This window comes from Callospermophilus lateralis, chromosome 7, assembly GCF_048772815.1.
Source record: "Callospermophilus lateralis isolate mCalLat2 chromosome 7, mCalLat2.hap1, whole genome shotgun sequence".
Lineage (NCBI taxonomy): Eukaryota > Metazoa > Chordata > Mammalia > Rodentia > Sciuridae > Callospermophilus > Callospermophilus lateralis.
This window is the reverse complement of record NC_135311.1, coordinates 10,666,663-10,689,108: the sequence shown is the minus strand read 5'-3', so window position 1 is coordinate 10,689,108 and position 22,446 is coordinate 10,666,663. Positions and strand designations below refer to the sequence as shown.

General features: G+C 41.7%; 2 protein-coding genes across 2 annotated transcripts; one reads left to right on the top strand and one right to left on the bottom strand.

The window, feature by feature from the left end:
- Positions 1 to 4,055: 4,055 nt before the first annotated feature.
- LOC143403542 (T-cell surface glycoprotein CD1b-like) lies at positions 4,056 to 7,810 on the bottom strand. The gene is made up of 6 exons (XM_076861591.1): positions 7,702 to 7,810; positions 7,179 to 7,445; positions 6,300 to 6,572; positions 5,826 to 6,104; positions 5,501 to 5,594; positions 4,056 to 4,146 (listed from the first exon to the last, which is right to left on the bottom strand). The coding sequence occupies exons 1-6, from the start codon at positions 7,808 to 7,810 to the stop codon at positions 4,056 to 4,058; spliced, it is 1,113 nt and encodes a 370-aa protein (XP_076717706.1).
- Positions 7,811 to 19,203: 11,393 nt separating this feature from the next.
- LOC143403541 (T-cell surface glycoprotein CD1b-like) lies at positions 19,204 to 22,186 on the top strand. Its single transcript, XM_076861590.1, has 6 exons — positions 19,204 to 19,279; positions 19,540 to 19,806; positions 20,444 to 20,734; positions 20,916 to 21,194; positions 21,432 to 21,525; positions 22,168 to 22,186. Exons 1-6 carry the CDS (start codon positions 19,204 to 19,206, stop codon positions 22,184 to 22,186), a joined length of 1,026 nt encoding a protein of 341 aa, XP_076717705.1.
- Positions 22,187 to 22,446: the final 260 nt, after the last annotated feature.

Here is a 22,446-nt window from a genome sequence, read left to right as displayed (position 1 = left end):
AGACACCATTTAGCTCCATCAGGAACCCACCACAACTGCATGATGACTGCGGTGTTTCTGTTAAGGACTTTTGGGAAGGATCACTACAACATACGACTCTTGTCCATCCACGCTATCTACACTGTGATTTATTATATTCAATGGCTAAAGATTATTGTTACCTCATTCTTTGCACTATTAGTGAAGTACACGGTAGGATGGAGTAGCCGTTGCATTAACCTGGTTTCTCACTACCAGGACTACCAGTGTTCTGACAGGTGACACAATTCAACAGGTTCAAAAAGCTACCCAATATGAAATATTTGAGTAACAGAGATAATACTAAATTTCATACTTTAAATTTTCCATCCTAGTTAATTCAACATAATGAATATTGATTTAAAATCTAAAATTTTCATTCTACTATTTCACTCCAGGATTTTAAAATAAGCATAGTTTTTAGTTTAAATCATAGAGTGTGTGCCCTCTTTCATGTGGTACCTACATCCCTTTTCTAACAGTGGGTAAAAAGCCCTCAGTTTCTATTTTCCCAAAATGTTACCCCAAAATAAGAATTGAAACAAGAATAAAATAAGAAGTAAGAAAAGATGAATCCTAACCAATTTTATTAACTTTCAAAATATCACCGGACTTTTATCTATGGGAATGGTGGATTATGTTATTTAGGCTAAGCTATTCTCAAGAGTACAACTAGTCATAGACTTTGAAAAATTCTACCTGATGACATCTGAGAGCTATTAACACAGTGAGGAATTAGAGGGCCCTGAGGCAGGAAAGGAAAGAAGTCTTGCGAGGCAGAGCCCAGAGTCTGGAACCACATTTCCTTCACCTAAAGACACCTACAAATTCTAAGGAGACAAGGAGCTGAGCAGAACATTTCACAGGTTTGTGGGGCAGGGAACAAAAGTTAGGATTCTATGGGTGCAGAGGAAGAGAAGTCCTGGTAAACACCACAGGCTTTTTGGTTTGAAATTCTAAAGCCTACACCGTCCATCTCTCTACCCCAGGATAAAGTGAATCATAAATAGGAAAAAGAAAATGGAGCATCTGTGGTTAAAATCCAGATTTAAATATTGTATTACTGATCTGATTCAGATCAACAAGCATTGCTAGTCCTGAACTCTGTGAAGTGGAGTAATAAAAAGGATAAAACAATCAAAGTCAATATTATCACATTGTGTGTAAAATTTATTTTAAAAGTTAAATTTATGTGTGCTGTAAATTCAAATACACAACAATCACAGGACACAGGAAGTGGATAAATGATAATAAAATATTCCTAAGTAACTAAACTAGCAAAGTGGTAAAATATTGACTAATTTTCGGAAGTAAATTACATCAATGGAAATAATAACATTAAAATGGTGGAAAAAGACACAAATAAAAATACTAACCCTGAGGAACCTGATCAGGCCCTACTGTGTCCTGAAAACATCACCTCACTGGCACGGAAACATTAAAAGAAGAAACACAAGGAAGATGTAGCATTTGTCAATACTTAGGCATGTGATAGGACATTCTTTAAATTATGAAGCCAACGATATATATAAAAATTGTATAATTTTGGTAGAGAATTTTATTAACATCCCTATGTGAATGATAGAAAAAGCAAATTGCTGAATATGCATTAGAGGGGCACAACACAATTAATAAAAGTGACCCTAATGGATGTATTTAGAATTCAACTTTTTAACACCAGAACCAGAATTCTCTTCTAATAAACATGGAACTCTTATACTGAAAATGATGTTTATCTATAAAACAGTGTTCTGATGTTTATCCATAAAACAGTGTGAACAAATTTCAAAAGAGTGAAAACACATAAAATATTTTTGCTGACACAATGGGATTCAGTCAAAGCAATGCTATTCCTGGCAAATCCCCACCCTAAGTGGAAATTCAGAAATACAATTGTCCATGTCATAACGAACAATTAGAAAATATATTGAACTGACAAAGAACGCAGTATATCAAGCTGACTGACAAGCACTAAAGCCCTACTTTAATAGAATTTTTAGCCTTTAAATAAAGCCAACGTGGGAGAATGAGGTACTCATGAATTTCCACCAAGACATAAGAACAAGGAAAGCAAATTAAACCTGAAATATGTAGAAAAAAAATGAAAATAAATTGCACAATTTGGGTGACTTGTAGAAAATATTTGAAACTTATCAAACCTAACAAAAAGTAAATTCTGAATACACAATAAGAAGACCTACAAAGATTCTTAAAAAACTGGCCACAAACAGTCTAGATGCCCTTCAACACACACACACACACACACACACACACACACACACAAACACACAGAGTGAAATATTACTTAGCCTTCAAGAAAAATGAAATTATGGCATTTACAGGCAAATAGACAGAGTTGGAGAATATTATGCTAAGTGAAGTAAGCCAATCCCCCCAAACAAAGGCCAAATGTGTTCTCTGATAAGTGGATGCTGATCCATAATGGGGGGGGGGTGCGGGGGGAGGGAAGGGAAGAATGGAAAAACTCTGGATTAAGCAGAGGGAGGGAATGTGTTGGGGAGAAGATGGTGGAATGAGATGGACATTATTATCCCTATGTATGGGTATGACTGCACAAATGGCATGACTCTACATCATATACAACAAGAGAAATGAAAAGTTTTGCTCCATTTGAGTAAAAAAATTAAATTAAATTAATAAAAAAATAACTGGCCACAAATCCCAGCTCCAGAAGCTGAGGCAGGAGGATCACAAGTTTGAAGCCATCCTCAGCAACTTAATGAAGCCCTAAGTAATTTAGGGAAACCCAGACCCAAAAAGCAGGGGAAGGGTGCTGGGGATGTGCCTCTTGGGTTCAATCTCTGGTGAAAAAAAAAAAAATCGTCACAAAATTTAATACTTTTCTATTAAAGAAACAAAAAACCTCCCAACACATGACTGGCAGGGTCCAGCCCCAGCAGGGATCCAGGGGTCCTGAAGGATGAGTGGCATTGGCGGAAGAAGAAGAGATAGAACAGCAGGTTGCAGGTTATGAGCAGCCTCCAGAGATCTGCCGCCTTGGAGGGCCCTTTACTTTTATACCTTTTTTACAGGTGTTTTTTCAGGTAGTTAATGGATAGCCTCAAAGCCCCAAACTTCTTTGATTTACATGATTTTCCAGAGTTACAATCTTTTCTGGCATATATTGATTACCTAAGATGTTGAGTACCTTGTTTAAGATATTTTCCTATAACCTTTGCCAATCATGATTAAGCTTTTACATTGTCACCTCAATCACTGGTTACTAGACTATGCAACTAGACTACGTCTCCTGACTTACTATTAATGTTTTAACTTTAAAGCATACCTATAATTATTTCACTGACCTTTAACTTTAAAGCATACTTATGATTATTGGAAAGCTTTCTTACTTCTAAAGTAAAGTCCCAAAAAAACACACTTAAAATAGTGAAAGTCTATTACTTAAAAGCCTACTACTCTGAAGTGCCTTTAAATTATATCCATATTAATTTTACATTATTCTATTTTTAATTTCCAAGGTAATTTCATTTTTTCATATGACCTATTTAATTGCTTTCTTACAGAGTTTCCTTGATCCTTGGTCAAAGCACACCAATTCTTATGTCTTTGTAATCTTTAACTAAAGGGTGGGCTCTGCACCTCAACCCATTTGCCATTGATATTAACTATGTGTTGTCCATTTCCATCATGAATTCCTGGGTAAGGCAAAGGAGGGTCTGTTGGTGGGGGGAGTGTATGTTGCACAGGTTGTGGCTTTAGAATGGGGGGCACTAGTGTAAATTGTTAAGCTTTACTCAGTAACCTCGATTTGCAATCTTTTCCCCATGAATTTCTTGACAAATAATAACACTACTGTTTGTATCCTGAGAGATACTGAAACACACCTTGGGGCATGTCTTAATTGTATCCTTAGTCTCATTCTAGGAATTTTCTTGCAATCTCAGGCAACACGTACTTTTATTATTCACTGATGTATGCCCTACTCTCCATACCATGAGTATCATAAACAAAACACTTAACATTCCCCACGGTTCCCATTCCCATATGGTGTGGCCCTACCTCAGCATCCCCCACACTGTGACCCTGTCAGACAGTGGGTGCAGGAACACCTTCACCACATGACTGCACTGGTGAATTCTGCTAAATCTACACACACAAAAAAATGTAAATGAAAATAAGCACAAACAAAATGTTACACACTCTGGAAAAAAACAAAGAACCATCTTTAATCTCATTTTGTGTAGTCAAAAAAATCCTTCGTAACAAAATCTGAACAGAACACTCTAAGAATTAAGTGAACATAAATGTAAAACCCCAAACAAAACATTTAAAAACTGAAGCCATGTGTATATATTACATGCAAAACAGGTAAGTTATGGACACATAATTTTGTTCTGCCATTTGAAGATCATTAAGTGTACATCACATAAAAAAATATATATAAAACTCTCAAGAAATTCAGAATATGTTTCTGATGAATAATGAAATATGGGTGGGTACTACCTTTGATAGCATCTCAAAATAAATTCACAGTTCTTAATTGTTTTTCTGCTTGTATATAAATTATATATATGGGGAAATGCTTGGATCAACATCAGTGCTAACTTGATGAAATGTATCAAGGTTGACTCCTGGGATGACATCCTAAGTTTCTGAACTTCTTGGCACTTATTTCAGATGGGAGAGAAGACATGATGAGTGCTCACTGGTTGTCCTGATACGACCTGTCAAAAAAGCCAGTTGTATCTAAAACATGTGTGTATGTCCTCATTCATAGGACAACCATTCACAATAGCCAAAAGTGGAAATGGTCCAACATCCAGTAATGAATAAATGGCTGAAAAAATGTGTTGTCTACACATGGAATGGAATGATAAGAAATATTATGCCTCCTAAAGAAAGAAGGAAATTCTGATAGGCTACAACAGAATTGAACACTTATTGCTAAGTGAGATAAACCAGTAACAAAATGACAATTACTGTATGTTTCAGATTGGAAGAGTTACACAGGGTAGTCAAATTCCAAGAGATGGAAAGTGGAAGGGCCACCAACCAGCAGGGAGGAAGGGAACAGAGAATTGGTTTTTCTTTTTTTTCTTTTTACACCTTTATTTTATTTCTTTATTTTTATGTAGTGCTGAGGATGGAACACAGCACCTCACATGTGTTGGCAAACCCTCTACCACTGAGCCATAACCCCAGCCCCAGAGAAGTGTTTTTATGTGAAAAGTGAGTTTCCACTTTGCAAGATGAAAAAGGTTTGGGAGAAGGATGGTGGTGGTGGATGCAAAGAATGGAAATGCGTTTAACACACTCAAAAATGGTAAAGATGGTACATTTTGTGTGATCTTTTCCACAATTTTTAAAATTAATTCTAAGCAGGTAGCAGGAGTGAAGAGGAAGTTTGGGTGGAAAGAAGGAGGTTTTGTGCTACACGTAGATGACAGGAGAAAACAGTGGGAGCAGCCACAGAGAAGGAAGACTAAGGAAATAAACTCACCTGTGCCTCCAGAACCACAATGCAAGCCCCAGAAAAATGAGCGCACAGGGCACTATAATTGCCAAAATGACCAAGCCAACGGAGAGGGGGTGTCCTATTAATGGGGAGATAGCACAGGGGATAATGTCCCTTCAATTCCTGTAAATTCACCCCTTCCCTTCCCTTGTATAACTCCACAGCCTTCATTCTCTAAAGTCCCTTTGTTCACTCTTCTCTCCTGCTCCCTGTCCCCAGCCCCCACACCAAGCATTCTCTTTTCTCCTCAACCTTCCAATCCTCCCTCTGTGCTTGAGCACCACCTCCCCCATCAGCACCCCTTTCTCACCCCAGTGGAGGACGAGGTCCTGCCCTCCTAGGCTGCTGTGCTTCACCCTGCAGGCCAGGCCAGCTGTGTCCTCAGCTGCCACATCTAGGACTGCTCTGAGATACCACGTCCCATCTGCATGGGGCAGGATGTCACCTCTCTGGGTGCCCAGCTGCTTCTGGTTACCTCGCATCCACATCACCCCTACGTGTTTGGGGTAGAAGCCAGAGACATGGCACACCAGCAGCACACGGTCAGGCCCAGGACTGGGGCCACTGGACAGCCAGGCCTCAGGCTTCACTGGGACAGGAAAGGGAAGGAAGGAAGGGTGTCACATTATGACACTAACCCAGAGCACAGGGACCCATACACCCATTTCTATCTCTACTCATTTGCAAATGGAAACAGCTACCCATGAAGCCCCTCTTCTTCTTTGGGTACACCCCTACTCCTGGGATGAAGAGGCAGGGGACAGTGACACCCGGCAGGACCTACCTTGCCTCTGCAGTTCTGCCTTCCCTGCTTCCAGGATGCTCAGGAGATATTGGGGGCAGGTTTCTAACAGCAGCTTCTCCACTGTTTCGCAGATACCTTTTTCCTTCGTGATGAATGTGCAGAATTTCTGTGCCCTGAGTTCACCTTTTGGGGAGGGCCAAGCTGACTTGAAGCTTATAAAATCCATTCCTTTTAAAGACCCCCTCAGGAAGCCCATGATGGCTCCCCCAGTGTGCAGCTCACAGCCTGCTAAGCCCTGGATCTCAAAAGGGTCTGTGCAGAAGGAAAACAGAAAAGTTACTAAGTAGCAAACATGAAAGAAAGGGATGTGGGGAGGACCCAGGATGTTGATTCCCTGGGAGGATAAAAATCTGGAAGGTGCCATGTGCAGCCTGAATAATTACAGCATTGGGAGACTTTCAGGAAGAAAGCACTGAGGGGAGGTGTGGATATTGTGAACAGGGTATGAATCCGTGTATAGAGTGGGTACAGGAGAGGGGAGAGGCAGAGGGTAAGGAAGAGTGTCGAGCAGTCACCAGCACAGCTTTCAAAGGAAACCAGAGCTTCACATGGAGAGGAGAAGACTGATGAGAAGAGGAGGCACATTTTTATGTCTCTCAGGAACAAAGAGGAAAGGAAGGAGCAAGTTTCACGGGAGACACACACAGGGCTGGTCACAGCGCAGAGCAGACCCATCAGATCAGGTGCACATGCAACAACATCTGGAGGTGTGGAGTCAGAGCCAGAGCCTCCTCTAGAGAAGAGTGTGATTGCAGCTTAGTAAATAAGGGAGGAGGGGGAAGGACCTCAGGGAGCAGTGCCCTGGAGCAGAAGAGAATAAGTCAATAACAACCTTGAAGGTCTGAGGGCTGCACTTACATTTCAACTTGAACTCACTGACCCGATCCTGCACTTCACTGGTGAATACAGAGAAGTAGTTGCGGAAGATCTCCTCCACCATCAGAATGGCCTCATCACTGACGTTGCCCTTGGCCCAGGGTTTTAGGAAGATGGCAGTGCCTGTGTCACTATCCCAGCCAAAAACCTGCACATCATCCAACCAGCCTGAGCAGTGGTTGTGTGTCCAGGTGCTGTTGACAAAGGATGAGATTTGGATGACATGGAAGGAGGTCGGCCCCTGGGAGGCTGCGAAGAAGGAAGGAAAGAGAGTGAAGAGAAAGGGAGATGCAGGAGGGAAAGAGAAATCATGCGTACTGACATGCATAATACCTGACACACCTGAGATCCCAGAACCTCAGGCTGCAGCCCCACCTCCAGCAGGTGGAACAGGGCTGGAGTCAGGAGGGGGCAGGACCTCGGAGTCCAGGTGCACCTGGGCAAGGCACCCTGACTTCTATCAGAAACTCTGCGCCAGTTTATGAGCTGCCCGAGCTCTTCTTACCTTCCTGATTGTCACCACCTGGGAAGAAAATTGCTAGCAATACAAGTAGCAGGACCAGCTTTGCACGGAGAGAGGACTCCTGACTTTCAGCTGATGTTTGAACTCTCATTTCAGAAACCCTGTATCTCAGCACACGGTAGTGACTTACTTCCTCTCTTCCAACTGACAAATCTCTTCCTCCTACCAAGTGCATAATGGAGAAGTACAGTGCCTCCCACAGCCCTGGGGACTCCTACTCCACCTCCCATTTCCCCTGTACCCCTGACTCTAGATTTAGTCTCACCTCCAAAGTTTCTAGCTTCCCCTTAGGTCCTCAGGATCCTTGAGATGAAATCAGAAAAATCCCTATGTGATTCTGAAAGGTCTCTTCATCTCCCTAAGCCTTTATCTGTAAATTAAGGGGGTGACCATAGGCCATTTCTCAGCTGCCCCTGTGTTGGGAAGGGTCTTTCTGGTTGATCCAGCCCCCTCCATTCCATGTGCCTGTATTCTCTGGTATTGTTATTATTCCTTCCCAGGATTATTAGTGTCTCCTTTTTCTTGTGTCAAATCCCTCGTCTGGTTCCCTTAGTTCACATTCTTACTTCAATCTTGACTTCAACCTTGTCAAACTCTTTGAATTTCCCACTGTAACTGTAAAATCAGACAATCTACCAGCGTCCTGGGAGAAAAATCAATAGATATAATATAGATGATTAGACAAGACCACAGAGAAAATGAAGAAAAATCTCGCTCTTATTTTACTTTCCCTATTTTATTTACCAAAATAGAATACAAAGAAATGAACACAAAACCACTGATCTTGAAAGATTTCTTTCAGTTGAGTCAAGTAAAAATGTCATTAACGCCTACGATGGAAGTGGAAAGATGACAGGTGATACAGTATATAGAAACCCTGGACCAAAGCAAAACGTAAAACACTGTGAGGCGAGGGAGGCTTTCTCTGTTACTCTGTCCTTAATGGTTTGCTGGTATTATTGTTTCCTTTTTGAACACTAGGAACTTCAGTGGTTGCTTTTGTTCTTTCTCTACAAGTGTATTTTACCCTATCCTCAGTCCTGGACCAGTACGTGAAGGCAGACAGACACACTAAGTGTTGGAGGCACAGCAGTAGCAAGGGAGAGTAGAAGGAAGAGAACACACTGAGCGAGAACTCAGGTACCAAGAGGCAAAGTGCATTTGGAAGCCTTTGTTCTCTTCTATGCCACATCCTGTGTGTCTTCTGATGAGAAATGTTTGTTCAGACCATTTTCCCGGCTTTAATTGGATTATTGATGTTCTTGAATTTTCACGTTGGAATTTCATACATATTTTAGATATTAAGTCCCTTTCAGATGAACAGTTGGCAAATTTTTTCTCCTGCAGGATATCTCTTCAAGTTATTTTCTTTGTTGTGTAGAAACTTCTTATTATGATAGAATCCTCTGTGTCAATTTTGGGTTTTGTTGACTGTGCTTTTGGCTTCCCATGCAAAAAATTATTGCCTGTACTAATGTCTTCATGGTTCCCCCCCTCTATATTTTATTCTAGCTGTTTCATACTTTCAGGTATTATATTTAGGCTTTTGATGCATTTTGTGTGTTTCTTTTTATTAAGGTGTGAGATTTGAGTGAAGTTTTCATTGTCTATATATGGATCTCTATTTTCTCCAGTACCGATTATCAAAGAGGCTGTCTTTTCTCAAGTGTGTGGTTTTGCTGCCTTTCATGAGACTCAGTTGACTGTAGATACATCTTTGAACTTCTGGGATCTCTATCCAACACATCTTGCTTGTGGCCCACGCAGGTGATGAATCTGGGTTTCCCTGCATGGAGTGGGCTGGCTGAAAAATCACACCACACAGAAAATTGTATTAAAGAGCTGGGGCAGGATGGCTCTTTGACCTTAGGGGTTGAGCTTCCAGGCTGGAAAGAGACAGCAAGAGCTGTGTTTGCTTTATTTTTATGGGAGAACTTCAAAGGTTTTCTATAGAATGTTCCTAGCCAATTAAGGTAGGAGTTGGGCTGTCCAGTTCCCAATGGGTCAGGCCCAACTCCGGAGCTAGGAGATCACTCTTCCTACCCAGAGAAGACTGAAGTCACCTGCGTTGCATAATCCATTCAGTGGGAGGGGTCACAAAATAGCTTGCAATGCCAGACCAAAATCTCCTTGGCTCAAGGCTGATTGAAGACACTAATTAGCTCCAGAGTGGCTTCCCACACCAACGTACGCAGTATGTCCTTATTAAGATGACCTCTCTTAGATCAGTTCTCATTCTACTTTCAGTCCATTTGTCTGGAAAAAATACTGAAGGACTTTTATGCATATGATCAAGGATCATTAATATAAGAGGTTATATCAGGATTTGTTGTTTTAGATAGAATGTCATATCTTGGTTTAGAGAGAAATACAACTTGTTGGAAAGAGAAAAGGTTGTTAATGGCATTTTCCCCAGTGATCAGCTGATCCACTTCTCATAACATGTCCTATTACTTCCAAGGAAGCTCTTTCACCAGGTGGTGAACAAAAGGTCAGAACTCTGAGGGACAGTAACAAACCACAAAGATTTGACTACAACATGAGTTAATTTCTACTTATTATCACTATAAAGAATAATAATAATTCCCCACAATGGTTTGCCAGTCCTCTATTTTGCAACACTTGGGTCTCTGTGCTTTACTTTCACAAGCCTGATCACAGATCAGACTGTCATGAGTTGTTCCAGACCCAGGGTTTGATGACCAGCTGTGTCTTTGTTGATTCTGCCGTGAGCCAGCTATGAGATCATCAGAACAAAGTCAAGGAAGAAGAGTGACAAATAAACCTACAGTAAAGATCACAGCAGTTTAAAGAGCTTTTATGTTTCATTCAATATTTTCAGGCACCCAGTGTTCAGCTTACTCTGTATACTTCAGGTTCACTGTGTGAGTAGGTTTTAAGAACCAGAGTTAAGGTGTTGCACTTGGACGTGAGAGGGATTGGTATGAGTGCCTGCAAGGTCTGTGCACACTCAAGCAGAGTGACAAGCAAGAGGCACCAGGGACAGGCCCAGCGCTTGCCCGTCCAAGACACACTCATACCACTATTGCTGCCACCATGAACATACCATCTAGGTTTTAAACTTGCCTCAGGGAACCAACACATCTGCAAAGTTGCGAACATGGTATCAGCTAAAGAAACACTCAGCACTTTCTTTTCACAGATTACTACCTTCTGTTCCATGAAGACTCCTCTCTCCATGAATGACCCTTTTGCCAAACATAACCTGAGTAGGAAAAATATTTCAAAATTCACATTCTTAACTATCCTAATCAAGGGTGCCCGGGACACAGGGCCACAACAAAGTTTTGCACTAATAAAATGTCCTGTGAAAATAGAAATTAATAAGTAATTATGGAACCCAGTTTTCGGAGTCCCCAATAAATAATATGTTGATAAATATCCCAAAATACTGCCCCTAAAGCAAAGGAGATGATCATCTCCATTTATGTAGAAAGAGCATTTAAGAAAGTCACAAAGTTTATCTTGAAAGTAACTCTCTCAACAGTAAGATATAGAAAGGAATTTCCTCAACATAATAAAAGACAACTATGAAAATCTCACATAAAGAAGGTGGAAAATTGAAAATGTAACTCCAAGAAATCTACTACAAGACAAGGATGCCCCCACCTACCACTTCTATTGAGCACATCACTAGAAATGCTAGCAAAACCAACCAGGCAAAAAAAAAAAAAAAAAAGAAAAGAAATAAAAACACCTATTTGAAGGGAAAGGCTAAAATCATCACTGCTTTAACATGTGATCCTGTAGATAGAGGATCTCACACTTTTATAACAAATAAATGAATTCAGTGAAACTGCAGAATACAAAGCATAGAAAAAACGAGCATTTCTATATACAAACAATAGCCTACCCACACAAAAAATGAAAAATAAAATCTCATGTATCATAGTATTAAAAATAAAATATTTAGGAAAAAATTTAAACAGGATATAAATGATATGTATGCTAAATACCATGAATGTTAACTAAATAAAGAGGACTCAAGCAAATAGAAAGATTCCCTTGCTCATGTTAAAAATATTGTTAAAACTTCAATATTACTCAAAGTGATCGACAGATTCTAATCAATACCTATCAAGCAAATGACCTAGAATAGGCAAAAACAAATAACTGTGCAGAAGAAAAATAGTCAGAGCCATCACCCCACCTGATTTTAAATGTTTGAGGAGATGGATATGTTTCACCTGATTATACCGTGCTTGTATGCATTGAAACATCACATGGTATTCCATTAATATGTATAAATTTTCTATTTTTAATGTGTCAGTGAAAAAATGAATATAATTTAAATGAATAAATAAAATAATATGGCAAAGCTCCATAGTAATTGAAAGTGCAAATAGCATAAAAAAGGCACACAACAGAGGGACAGAATGAGGAGCCCAGAAATGAACTCAAACATATTTGTTAAACTAATTTTTAGCATGAGTGTCAAGACTATGTAATGGGGAAATGATAGTCTCTTTAATAAATGGTACTGGAAAAACTGCATTTTCACAGGCACAATGGTTAACTGGACACATATTTCACCACACATTAAAGTCAATTCTAAATTTATTAAAGATATAATGTCTACAACCATGAAATTCCTAGAAGAAAAGATAAGGGAATTTGTGAATATCACCCCCAAAACTCAATTTCTAAGAACAAAGATAATGAACAAAACTATACAACTCACATAACTATAGAAACACCAATATCCAGGTTTAAAAATGGACAAAGACTTGAATGATAGAAATGGCCAGTAGATGTATGAAAAGATGCCCCCAAATCACTAGTCATCAGGAAAGTGAAAATTGAAACTACAATGAGACAGCACCTCACACCTTTTAGAGGGGATATTATCGAAAGACAAGGGATAGCAATATTATTGAAGGTGTGCAAGAATGAGAAGCCCTATGCATGGTTGGCAGGAATATCTCTTGGAGCAGCCATTATGGAATACAGTATGGAGGTTCCTAGATAAATTTAAAAGAGAATTGACATAGGACCAGCTTCCAACTATATACCTAAAGGAGATGAAATCAGTATCTTATAAAGTTGTCTGCAGTCTCCTATTCATTGCACAATTATTGACAGTAGCCAAGATACAGAAATAACAAAACAAACACAGAAACAACCAAAGTGTCCATCAACAGACAAGTGGCTAAAGAAAAGCGAGTCTGAATATTCTTCAGCTTTAAAAAAAGAAAAAGAAGAAGGAGGAGGAGGAGGATATCTTGCCATTTGCAACCACACAGATACAAGGAGAGAATTAAAGAGCAATGGCTAGGGAAGTGGGGGAGGGAAGGAAAAGGGGAGATGTGGTTTGATTCATTCTATATCAAATATGCAGAACGAATAAGTGCTGAGATCATATATATAATCAGTATAGTTACATTATAACAATACTATAATATTGACTATACTCAATATTATTAATATTGTTGGATTCAGAATATTTGCTAAAAGAGAAGATTTTAGATACTCTTGCCCCAAATCAATCAACAGTAACTCATTGTGAGATAATTGATTTGTCACTTTGCTATGTACCATATCAATTTTCATATGTGTATATACACATCAAAGCAATGTGTTGTATACCTTAACTATACATGATAAAAAGTTTTTAATACAAAATAAATTTAATAATCCATTTTCATTCATTATAAAATCCTTGTTATTTTCTGACCTATGAAACCTTGGTCAGAGTCTGTGATTACTAAGTACAATGCCAATTTGAAACCATGTGGTAAGGAGTGACTATTGATTTTCAATGAATAATTTCATATATGCAAAGAGAGAGAAAGTAATATAAAGAACTGACTTTTTCCTGAATAGGTTTAAAAACATTGTCAACTCCTTATTGAAGGAAATTTCATATGTCATATATATTTCATGAAATTTTCAACAGGTATATCTAAAACATAAACATTATTTTTTTAATGTGTAACAAAAATAACCTTATGGTACCTAAAAATTAAAAGTTGTTTCACTATCATTAATTAGCTAATTACCACTCAAAATTCCCCCACTATCTCATGAATTATATTTTTATAATTTATTGAATTAGAATAATAGTAAGGCCATAACTTGAATCTTTTTAACCTATCACTTTCTCCTCTCATTTTAAAATAGGATAATATGGTTTCAAAAACCAATTCCAAGAACTAGATTAGTTTGATTTTCTAGACCTTCTCAAAGAAAAAGGAAAACACTATGGTTTTTGAAGGGTAAATATCATCCTCAAGTCATAGTTATGCTTTCAACTCATGATCAGAACAACAGGGTTCTACTCATCCATCTCACATCTACTTTTCTCCCACACAGAAAATCCTAGTTCCCACTGAATTTACCTAATAACATATCACTACATACTCACCACATCCCCCAAGTGCCCACGTCAGACTTAAAAACGTAAACACTACCACCAATGTCATTACTGAAAACTAATTATTTATTTATTTTTGACCCTAGAGTATATTTCCCTAGAAGGTAAAGTAAAATAGCCTACTTTAAATCTACTTCAGATAATCCCTGGCTCCGTGGAATGGCATCAACTTGGGCAGTGTTCTTGTTCAATTTATATTTTGCTTCAATTTTTACAAATCGATGTTTTGTCCAGTAATTTTGACAAAATTTACACTTGGAGCAGGATTTCCAGAATAGCAGGGCAAAGAACAGAATGTCCTTCCCCGCAAACTCAGCGATAATACGGGATAAAATTCTCAAAATAGAATACCTCGGCATCCGGAAATGAGTGAGGGCGACAACAAATTGAGAAGAGCTTGCTCACAAACAAGGACCCGAGGCTCCTGAGAACAGTGGGGGCTGCACAACTTAACACGGGGAAGCGCCTGCCCTTCCCCTGGCCAGACAGTCAGGTGGGCTGAGGACCAGCAGTTGAAACAATAGCCACAGGTGGTTAAAAAGCCAAAGGTCAGCCTCCCAGCTGGTAGAGGCTGCAGAACTGGAGGCAGAGAAGGACCAGGCAGGGCTGAGCAACGATACCTGGGAGAGGAGACAGGCAGAGTGGACTCTGAGAGGTGCCCATTTTTTTTTGCAGGGGTCTGGAAGGCTGCACACAGGCTGAGGAAAGGCCAAAGAGGGATGTTGGGCGCTACCCCAGAGCTATTTGAGCCTCTTCACTGGCCTTGGACCCAAGGAGATTTGGGGCTGACATTGCCAGCGATTTTGTGGCTCCTCCCACTAACTGCCTCAATGCATGTGACCTCTGTCTTCCCTGGGCCAGGAAGACTGATCTCCTTGCTCCAGAGTTGGGCGTGACCCATTGTGAACTGGACAGTCCACCTCCTGTCTTAATTGGCTAAGAACATTCTGTAGAAAGCCTTTGAAGTTTCCCCATATAAATAAAGCAGACACAGCTCTTGCTCTCTCTTTCCAGCCTGGAAGCTCCGTCCTTAAGGACGACCCACTGTCCTGCTCCTGCCTCTTTAAAACTACTTTCTGTGTGGTGGGACTTTTCGCCATATTTCCCAGCCAGCCCACTCCACATAAGGGGAACCCAGCTTTCCAGGCCTGCAATGGCCACGGCGAGGGAGGGACAGTTATCAGCCTCTCCTGGTTACACACGAGGACTTGAACAAAGAGAAAGAACAAGCCAGGACAGATTTGCCAACTGCTCAGGTGTTAGGTGTGCGCCCCAACCACCAGCAAAAGGCAGAAGCTTTACTAGCTTAAGGTGCTGGGCACAGTCACCGACCACTCATTGTCTACCAGGTAGGAAAGGGAGGGAAGGGGAAAGGGACTGAAGAAAAAGTTGTAAAAACAACAACAATAAACAACACTGAGCAGAGACATCAGTGACTACAAACTGCATGGCTATAAGAATTTACAAAGTTAATCCAGGCAGATAACCAAACAAAAATTTTTCTCATTATATATCTTACACTTAGAGCAGGATAATACAAAATAGAAAACACAAAAAAGCAAAAGAACCCAAACGAAAACAATGACTTCATTTAAAGAGTCCTGTACTAGAAACAAAGCAAAGTTTTCTTAAATGAGATGATGAATAATAAATATTCAATAAAATTCCATTCGACAATAAAAAGGAGCAGTTTTCCTGATATAATTAGCAGCATAGATCCCTTATATCCTAGTATAAATGGAAAACAAAGGTCCAATATAAAATGTGCCTTCAATGTATTCCCATCTTAAGTAGCTCAGGAAATATAGTTCTATCCTTAAGAGGCATAAAGCAAGAGATTAGTTGCAAAAGGCCAGTTTGGGGTGGTTTTGAAGAAAACCAAGTGTTAGGAGCCAGCAGGACACAGTCTCAGCTGTTTCCACCCTCACTACTTCAGCATCTAGGTATGACTCTCTCCTATTTAGTGCTTAGCAAACGCTGTTGGATTAATGAATGAAGTCTAAAGGGACTAAAGTCTAGCCATGACCCTCTCAAGACATTCTTATTGGGAATTTGTCTTCCATACACATCTGCTTGCCTTGATCTCCTCTCAACCCAGAGGACAAATTGTATTGCTCTTTAAAAAAAATATATATTTTGGGACATCTCTGCCCATATGTATTTTACATGTGACTTGTTTCTCTCCTCTCCCCCCCTCCCCCCCCCTCTCCCTCCCCCCCTTTCTCCCTCTCTCCCCCCCACCACCAATTGAAACTAGTTGCCTCACAAACATCATTGGAAGGTATATAATGAGAAAAATTTACCAACACAATAGATAATCCAACATTATCTTTGTGTCATATGTGCTTTTGTGTTTTGTTTGGTTTTCCACTGAGCACATATAACATGCAATAAAGTTTCCATTGTCATGGTCCCTACACCCAAGACACTTAAAAATAAAAGACAAAACAGACCCCCGTAATACCAGTACAGGTGGGAAGTGAGGCATGTATGCAATAAAGTCCAGTTGAAGTGCTCTCTGGGCATAGATGAGGGAAAACCTGCTTACCTTCAAGGGTCAAGAAAAAACTCTGGAGGAACTGGCATCAGGGCTTTGAGGGCTGAGTACTACAGGAAAAATGGTGAACCTAAGAATACTATTCCCAAGTTACAGAAAATAGATTGCCTTACATGAGCAAATGATTACTAGGTAGAAAAGGGAAAAATATCTGGAGAGTAGAAGAGAGGAAGGACATTCCTATGCAGTACTAAGTTCCTAGGCTGTGGGGCTCCCATCATATTGAGGGAGGCATGAGGCATGGAGAGGCATCTCATGCCGTATACTGTTATGGCCTGGGAAGGAAAAGAAATGGAAGAAACTCTAAATATGTTGGGGAAGGTTGCTGAGGATAAAGTGGGGTGATCAAGACAGAAAAGTTAAGACAGGTGACAATGGAATACAGAACAAGAAATTGGAAAAAGATAAGGAAATGTGAAGAACGCATGAGTCCATTTTGAAACAAATTACAAAGACTTTCAAAAGTATTAGGGGCACCATTGCTGCCAAGGGGATGAAACTCATGGAAAGGGGTTCACTGTGGATACTGGACACACACTTGGATTTCACCTTAACCCCACCGCTAATTTCCTTACTCCATCCTCTAATTTCCTTCCTTAGCATGTACATTCTGGGGATAAGCCACATCAGTCATCCTGTTTCAATCACTCTGTTCCTACTTTTCCAAGAAATGTTCCTTGTCTACCTCCAGATCTCATGGTTCTGTGTGTCCCTTGTGTCCCACTGTTCTGTTCCTCAAATCACCCATGATTATTCCTTTCTCACAATTCTTTCTGCAGCAGGCATCACCAAACTTTCCTCTTAGGACCAAGAACACCTGCTCACTTCCAACTCCCATTTCCATGACCTCAGCAGAGGGTCATGTCCTGGCCTGCTGGGCTGCTAGCTTCACTCCACTGGACAGGCCAGCTGCCCCATCAGCTAACACACCCAGGACAGCCAAAGACAGTTTTAGTCAGCTTTGCTTTCCCATGACCAAGAACAAGAGAAGAAACTGTAGAGCAGGGAAAGTTTATTTGGGGCTCACAATTCCAGAGGTTTACTCCATGCCTGACTGAGTCCACTGCTCTTGGTCAAGGTGAGGCAGCAGCACATCATGGCGGAAGGGTCCAGTGGATGAAAGCCACTCAGCTTGTGCTGGAGTCAGGAGGCAAAGACGGGGAAGGGAAAAGGGGCCACAGGGAAATGCACCTTCCAGGACATGCCTCCAAACCCACCTCCTCCAGCCATGGCCCACCTGCTGGCAGTTACCACCCAGTAGTTACAGTTCTCATGATCCAATCATTTTACCATAGACTATTCCTACAAGAAGAGAGGAGATTCAGCATCATCTCATGTCCGTAACAGAAACCATGTCACATTAGCATCAGGGAGAAGATAATTTTGTTTAAAAACCAATTGCTGCTGATCACCCCACATGTACATCATCTAAACAAGTTTTGGATAGAAACCAGAGACATTGAAAATGAGCAATAGTCAGTCACCTGAGGATTGGGTGAAAGGACAGCCAGGAATCTGGACTCACTGCAGAGAGCACAAAAGAGATTCATATGTGAGGGCTTATGGAAAGCTAGGAAAACATTCTTCATTTAATATGCAAAATTATACTTTTTTCCTCTCTGGTAAACTTATATCAGGCAAACTTCATTATGACCTTTTCTTTGTCCTGTTTAACCAGTGTGATATAAAGGGTCAAGACTTCCATTTAAATATCTTATGGGAAAGGGGATGCATGACCTAAAGTATCCTCTTGAGGCACCAGGGACAGCTGATACTTGCATTATGATGAATGACATAGTAACTTGTCAAGTTTCTGCAGAATGTGACCACTTATCTTGGACAAAATAATCAAGTCTACAAGGTCTGGTTCAAGCAATGAGGCTAAATATTGCCTCCACAAGTAGTGTCCCCAGGACTGGGTCAGAGGTAGATTTGATACCTGGATATCTAGCACTCCAAGCAACAGAAAAGGACATATGGGAAGCAGAAACATGGTTGGAAAACCAATAAGAATGAGAATTAGGGAGACCAGAGAAGGTGCGTGATACAGGAAAGATACACTGAGGACCTTGGCAAGGGCTAATGACAGTGCAGAGAAAGCAGTGGGAGAGAAGGAGGCTGCATTGGGCAGATAAACCAAAAGAACCATTCCAGATTAAAGAAGATTGGATCAATTGTTCAGTATTTCTCCGATAATTGACAGATATGTAAATAAAGGATTAAGGACATGAAGTGACCTTTCAAAATCATATAGGGACTTTTGTGAGCTCATCTGAAGAAAGCTGAGGACCCGGAAAGAGGCTGGAAACTTTGGAAGTGAGACCAAGTCTGAGAGCTCAGGGCTGCAGGGGAAATGAGAGGTGGAGTGGGACTTCCAGCATTCTGGGAAGCACATTTCTTCTGGACATGCACGTTGTATGAGAAAGCAATTTGCCAGTTGAAAGAAGGAAGACACTACACAGTGCTGAGAAACAGGGTTGCTGACATGAGAGATCAAACACCAGCTGAGAGTCAGAGGTCCTCTGTCAGTGTAATGCTGCCTTTGCTTCTTGTATTGCTAGCAGTTCTCCTCCAAGGTGGTGACAATCAAGAAGACAAGCGCAGCTCTGGCAGCTCATGAACTGGTGCAGAGGGTCTGGTTGAAAGTAGGTTGCGTTTGCCCAGGTGCACCTGGCCTTTGAGGTCCTGCCGGCTCCTGACTCCAGCCCTCTTCCACCATGTTGGAGGGGGCAACCTGAGGCCCCGGGGCTCTCTAATGTGTCAGGTGTTATATTTCTGTCGTCCCTTGGATCTTGGTATCTTTCCAGTGTCGAGAGTTTTTCTTTCTCTCTGGCTTCTCCCCTTAAGTCTTTTCTGGTTTTCTTCACAGCCTCCCCAGAGCCGACCTCATTCCATATCATCCAAATCTCAACCTTTGCCCACAGCACCTGGACAAAACATTGTGGCTCAGGCTGGTGGGGTGATCTGCAGATTCATGTCTGGGATAGTGACACAGGCACTGTTATATTCCTGAAGCCCTGGTCTAAGGGCAACCTCAGTGATGTGGAGGTCGCAGAGATGGACGATATCTTTCGATTCTACTACTTTGGATTTACCAGGGAAGTGCCGGAACACATATCTGACCTTCAGTCCAAATGTGAGTTCTGTCCTCAGAACTGGGTCCTTCCTGTGACTTGCTTACTCCCTTGCTTCTCTGCTCCCTGTGGTCCCTCCCCCTCCTCCCTTCTTTACCCAGCTGCATGCACACACTTCTCTAGAGCAAGCTCCCTCTCTGACTCCTCTCCTCCACAATCTCTGACCTGGGTGGCTGGCTCCTCACTCCTCTCTGTCAGATAAAGGTGTCTGCTGTATGACTAGCCCCTGGTATGTCTCCTGTGAAACTTTCTCCTTAATTTCCTACTTGTTCCTGAGTTCCCTACAGTGTGCCCCATCATCTTATCCACCCCTTCAAACCTTGCCATGAGCTCTTCCTTCCCTGTGGACTTCTGCTTCCCTTGGGATATCCGTGCTGGTGACAGCATGTCCCTGGCCTTCTCCCTCTGCCTCTCCTCTGCCCTGTAACCACCAACCCCTTTACCCCAGCACTGTCCCCTTCACGAGAGGCACAAATCTCCCCAACACTCTGCCTCCAAAAGTCACCAAATGCTTTATTAACTTGTTGTTTCACGTTCCAGAATTTTTCCTCACCCAGAATCTGTATCCTGGGTCCTCCCCACATCCTTTCTTCTTGTTCGATGATTAGTAACTTTTATATCTGTTTTCCTTCTGCACAGACCCCTTAGAGATCCAGAGCATAGGAGGCTGTGAGCTACAGTCTGGGGGAGCCATCGTAAGTTCCTGGAAGGGGGCTGTAGGAGGCCTGGATTCCCTGAGCATCAATACTACCTGTTGGCCTGCCCCAGGACCCAGCAGCAGCAAGGCAGAGAAGGTCTGTGAAATCTTTGCAAAATTCAAAGGCATCTTTGACACAGCAGAGCACCTGCTCTATGAAATCTGTCCCCGGTTTCTCTTGAGCGTCCTGGAGGCAGGGAAGGTGGATCTCCAGAGACAAGATGAGTCCTGCCGTTTCCCTTTCAGTTCTCCTTAAATCCAAGAGTAGGCAAGCACCCAGGGAGGAGGAGGGCTTCATCAAGGCTCTATTGCATTCCCAAAGGAACAGAGAGGCTTAATTTGCACATCAGTCTGCATCCATGTGCTCTGGGTCAGCACCAGCAGGTGACACTCTCCCTACCCCTGTTGCCCTAGTGAAGCCCAAGGCCTGGCTGTCCAGCGGTCCCAGTCCTGAACCTGGCCATGTGCTGCTGGTGTGCCACGTGTCTGGCTTCTACCCCAAACACGTGTGGGTGATGTGGATGCAAGGTCAACAGGAGCAGCAGGGCACTCAGCAAGGTGACTTCCTGCCCAATGAAGATGGGACATGGTATCTCCGAGCAACCCTGGATGTGGCAGCTGGGGAGGCGGCTGGCCTGGCCTGCAGGGTGAAGCACAGCAGCCTAGGAGGGCAGGACCTCGTCCTCTACTGGGGTGAGAAAGAGCTGGGGCCCAGCTGGAGGTGGAGGGAGGGGGTGCCCCAGCACAGAGAATGGGCCTGGGAAGGATGGGGAAGAGGAGGAGGTAAGCAGGGGAGGGGTGGTGGTCAGAGAGGGTAGGGAGGGGAGGAGAGCGGACCTCTAGAAAATAAAGGCTACAGAGCTGGACACAGGGAGGCCAGGGAGTGAATGCATGAGATTCAGAGTGATGGTCTGTGTCCTCCCTCCCCAGGACACTCCATCCCCATTGGCCTGGTCATTCTGGCAGTTATAGTGCCCGCTCTGATCTTCCTGCTGGGCCTTGCGTTATGGTTCTGGAGACGCAGGTGAGTTTCTATTTCCTTACTCTTCCTTTGCTGTCCACCCTCCCACTCTTCCTACCCTGTGTCTATTTACACTATGTCAACCTCCACTTTTCCACCAGACCTTTCTTCTTAACTCCATCTCCTGAATGGAGCTAATATAAAAATGTGGTAAATGACACACACTATGATTTAATATCTGTACCATTTTAAGTGTGTTAAATGCATTCACATTCTGTGCATCCGTCACCATCATCCACATCTCCAATCTTTTTCATCTTGCAAAATGGAAACTCACTTTCCACCTAAAAACACTTCTTTGTTCCCTTCCTCCCCACTGGTTGGTGGCCAATTCACTTTCCATCTCTATCATTTTGACGACCCTCTTCAACTCTTATAATTGGAATCATGCAGTCTTTGTCACTTTGTGACAGGTTTATTGTATTCAGCAGTTTGACCACATGGTTTATGTATGTTGTAGCATACATCAGAATTTCTTTTCATCTTCAGGTTCAGTAATATTCCACTGTATGCACACAACGTGTCTTTCTCCATGTATCCACTACTAGACTCCTGAGTTCCTCTGCCATCGACTATTGTGAACTATGTCACTATGAATGTGATGTACACACATCTCTTACATTTTTTTGCTTGTTTTCTTGACAGGTCATATCAGGACATCTAGGGAGGACTTATTATGTCACCTCACATCTGTGATAAATATGTACAACCCAGAAACTTCAGATGTCAGACCAATTAGAATCTCATATTTCATGAGATAATCATTGTTTTTTTTTTAATCAGATCAGGATTCTAATAGTTTACAGGAAAACAATCACTCTCTGTATACCAGCAGAAAATAAGGAACATTGAACATATTTTGAGATAATATCAGCAGTAAAACCACCCAGATTTCATCATTTATTTCTGCCTTGCTGACAGTGT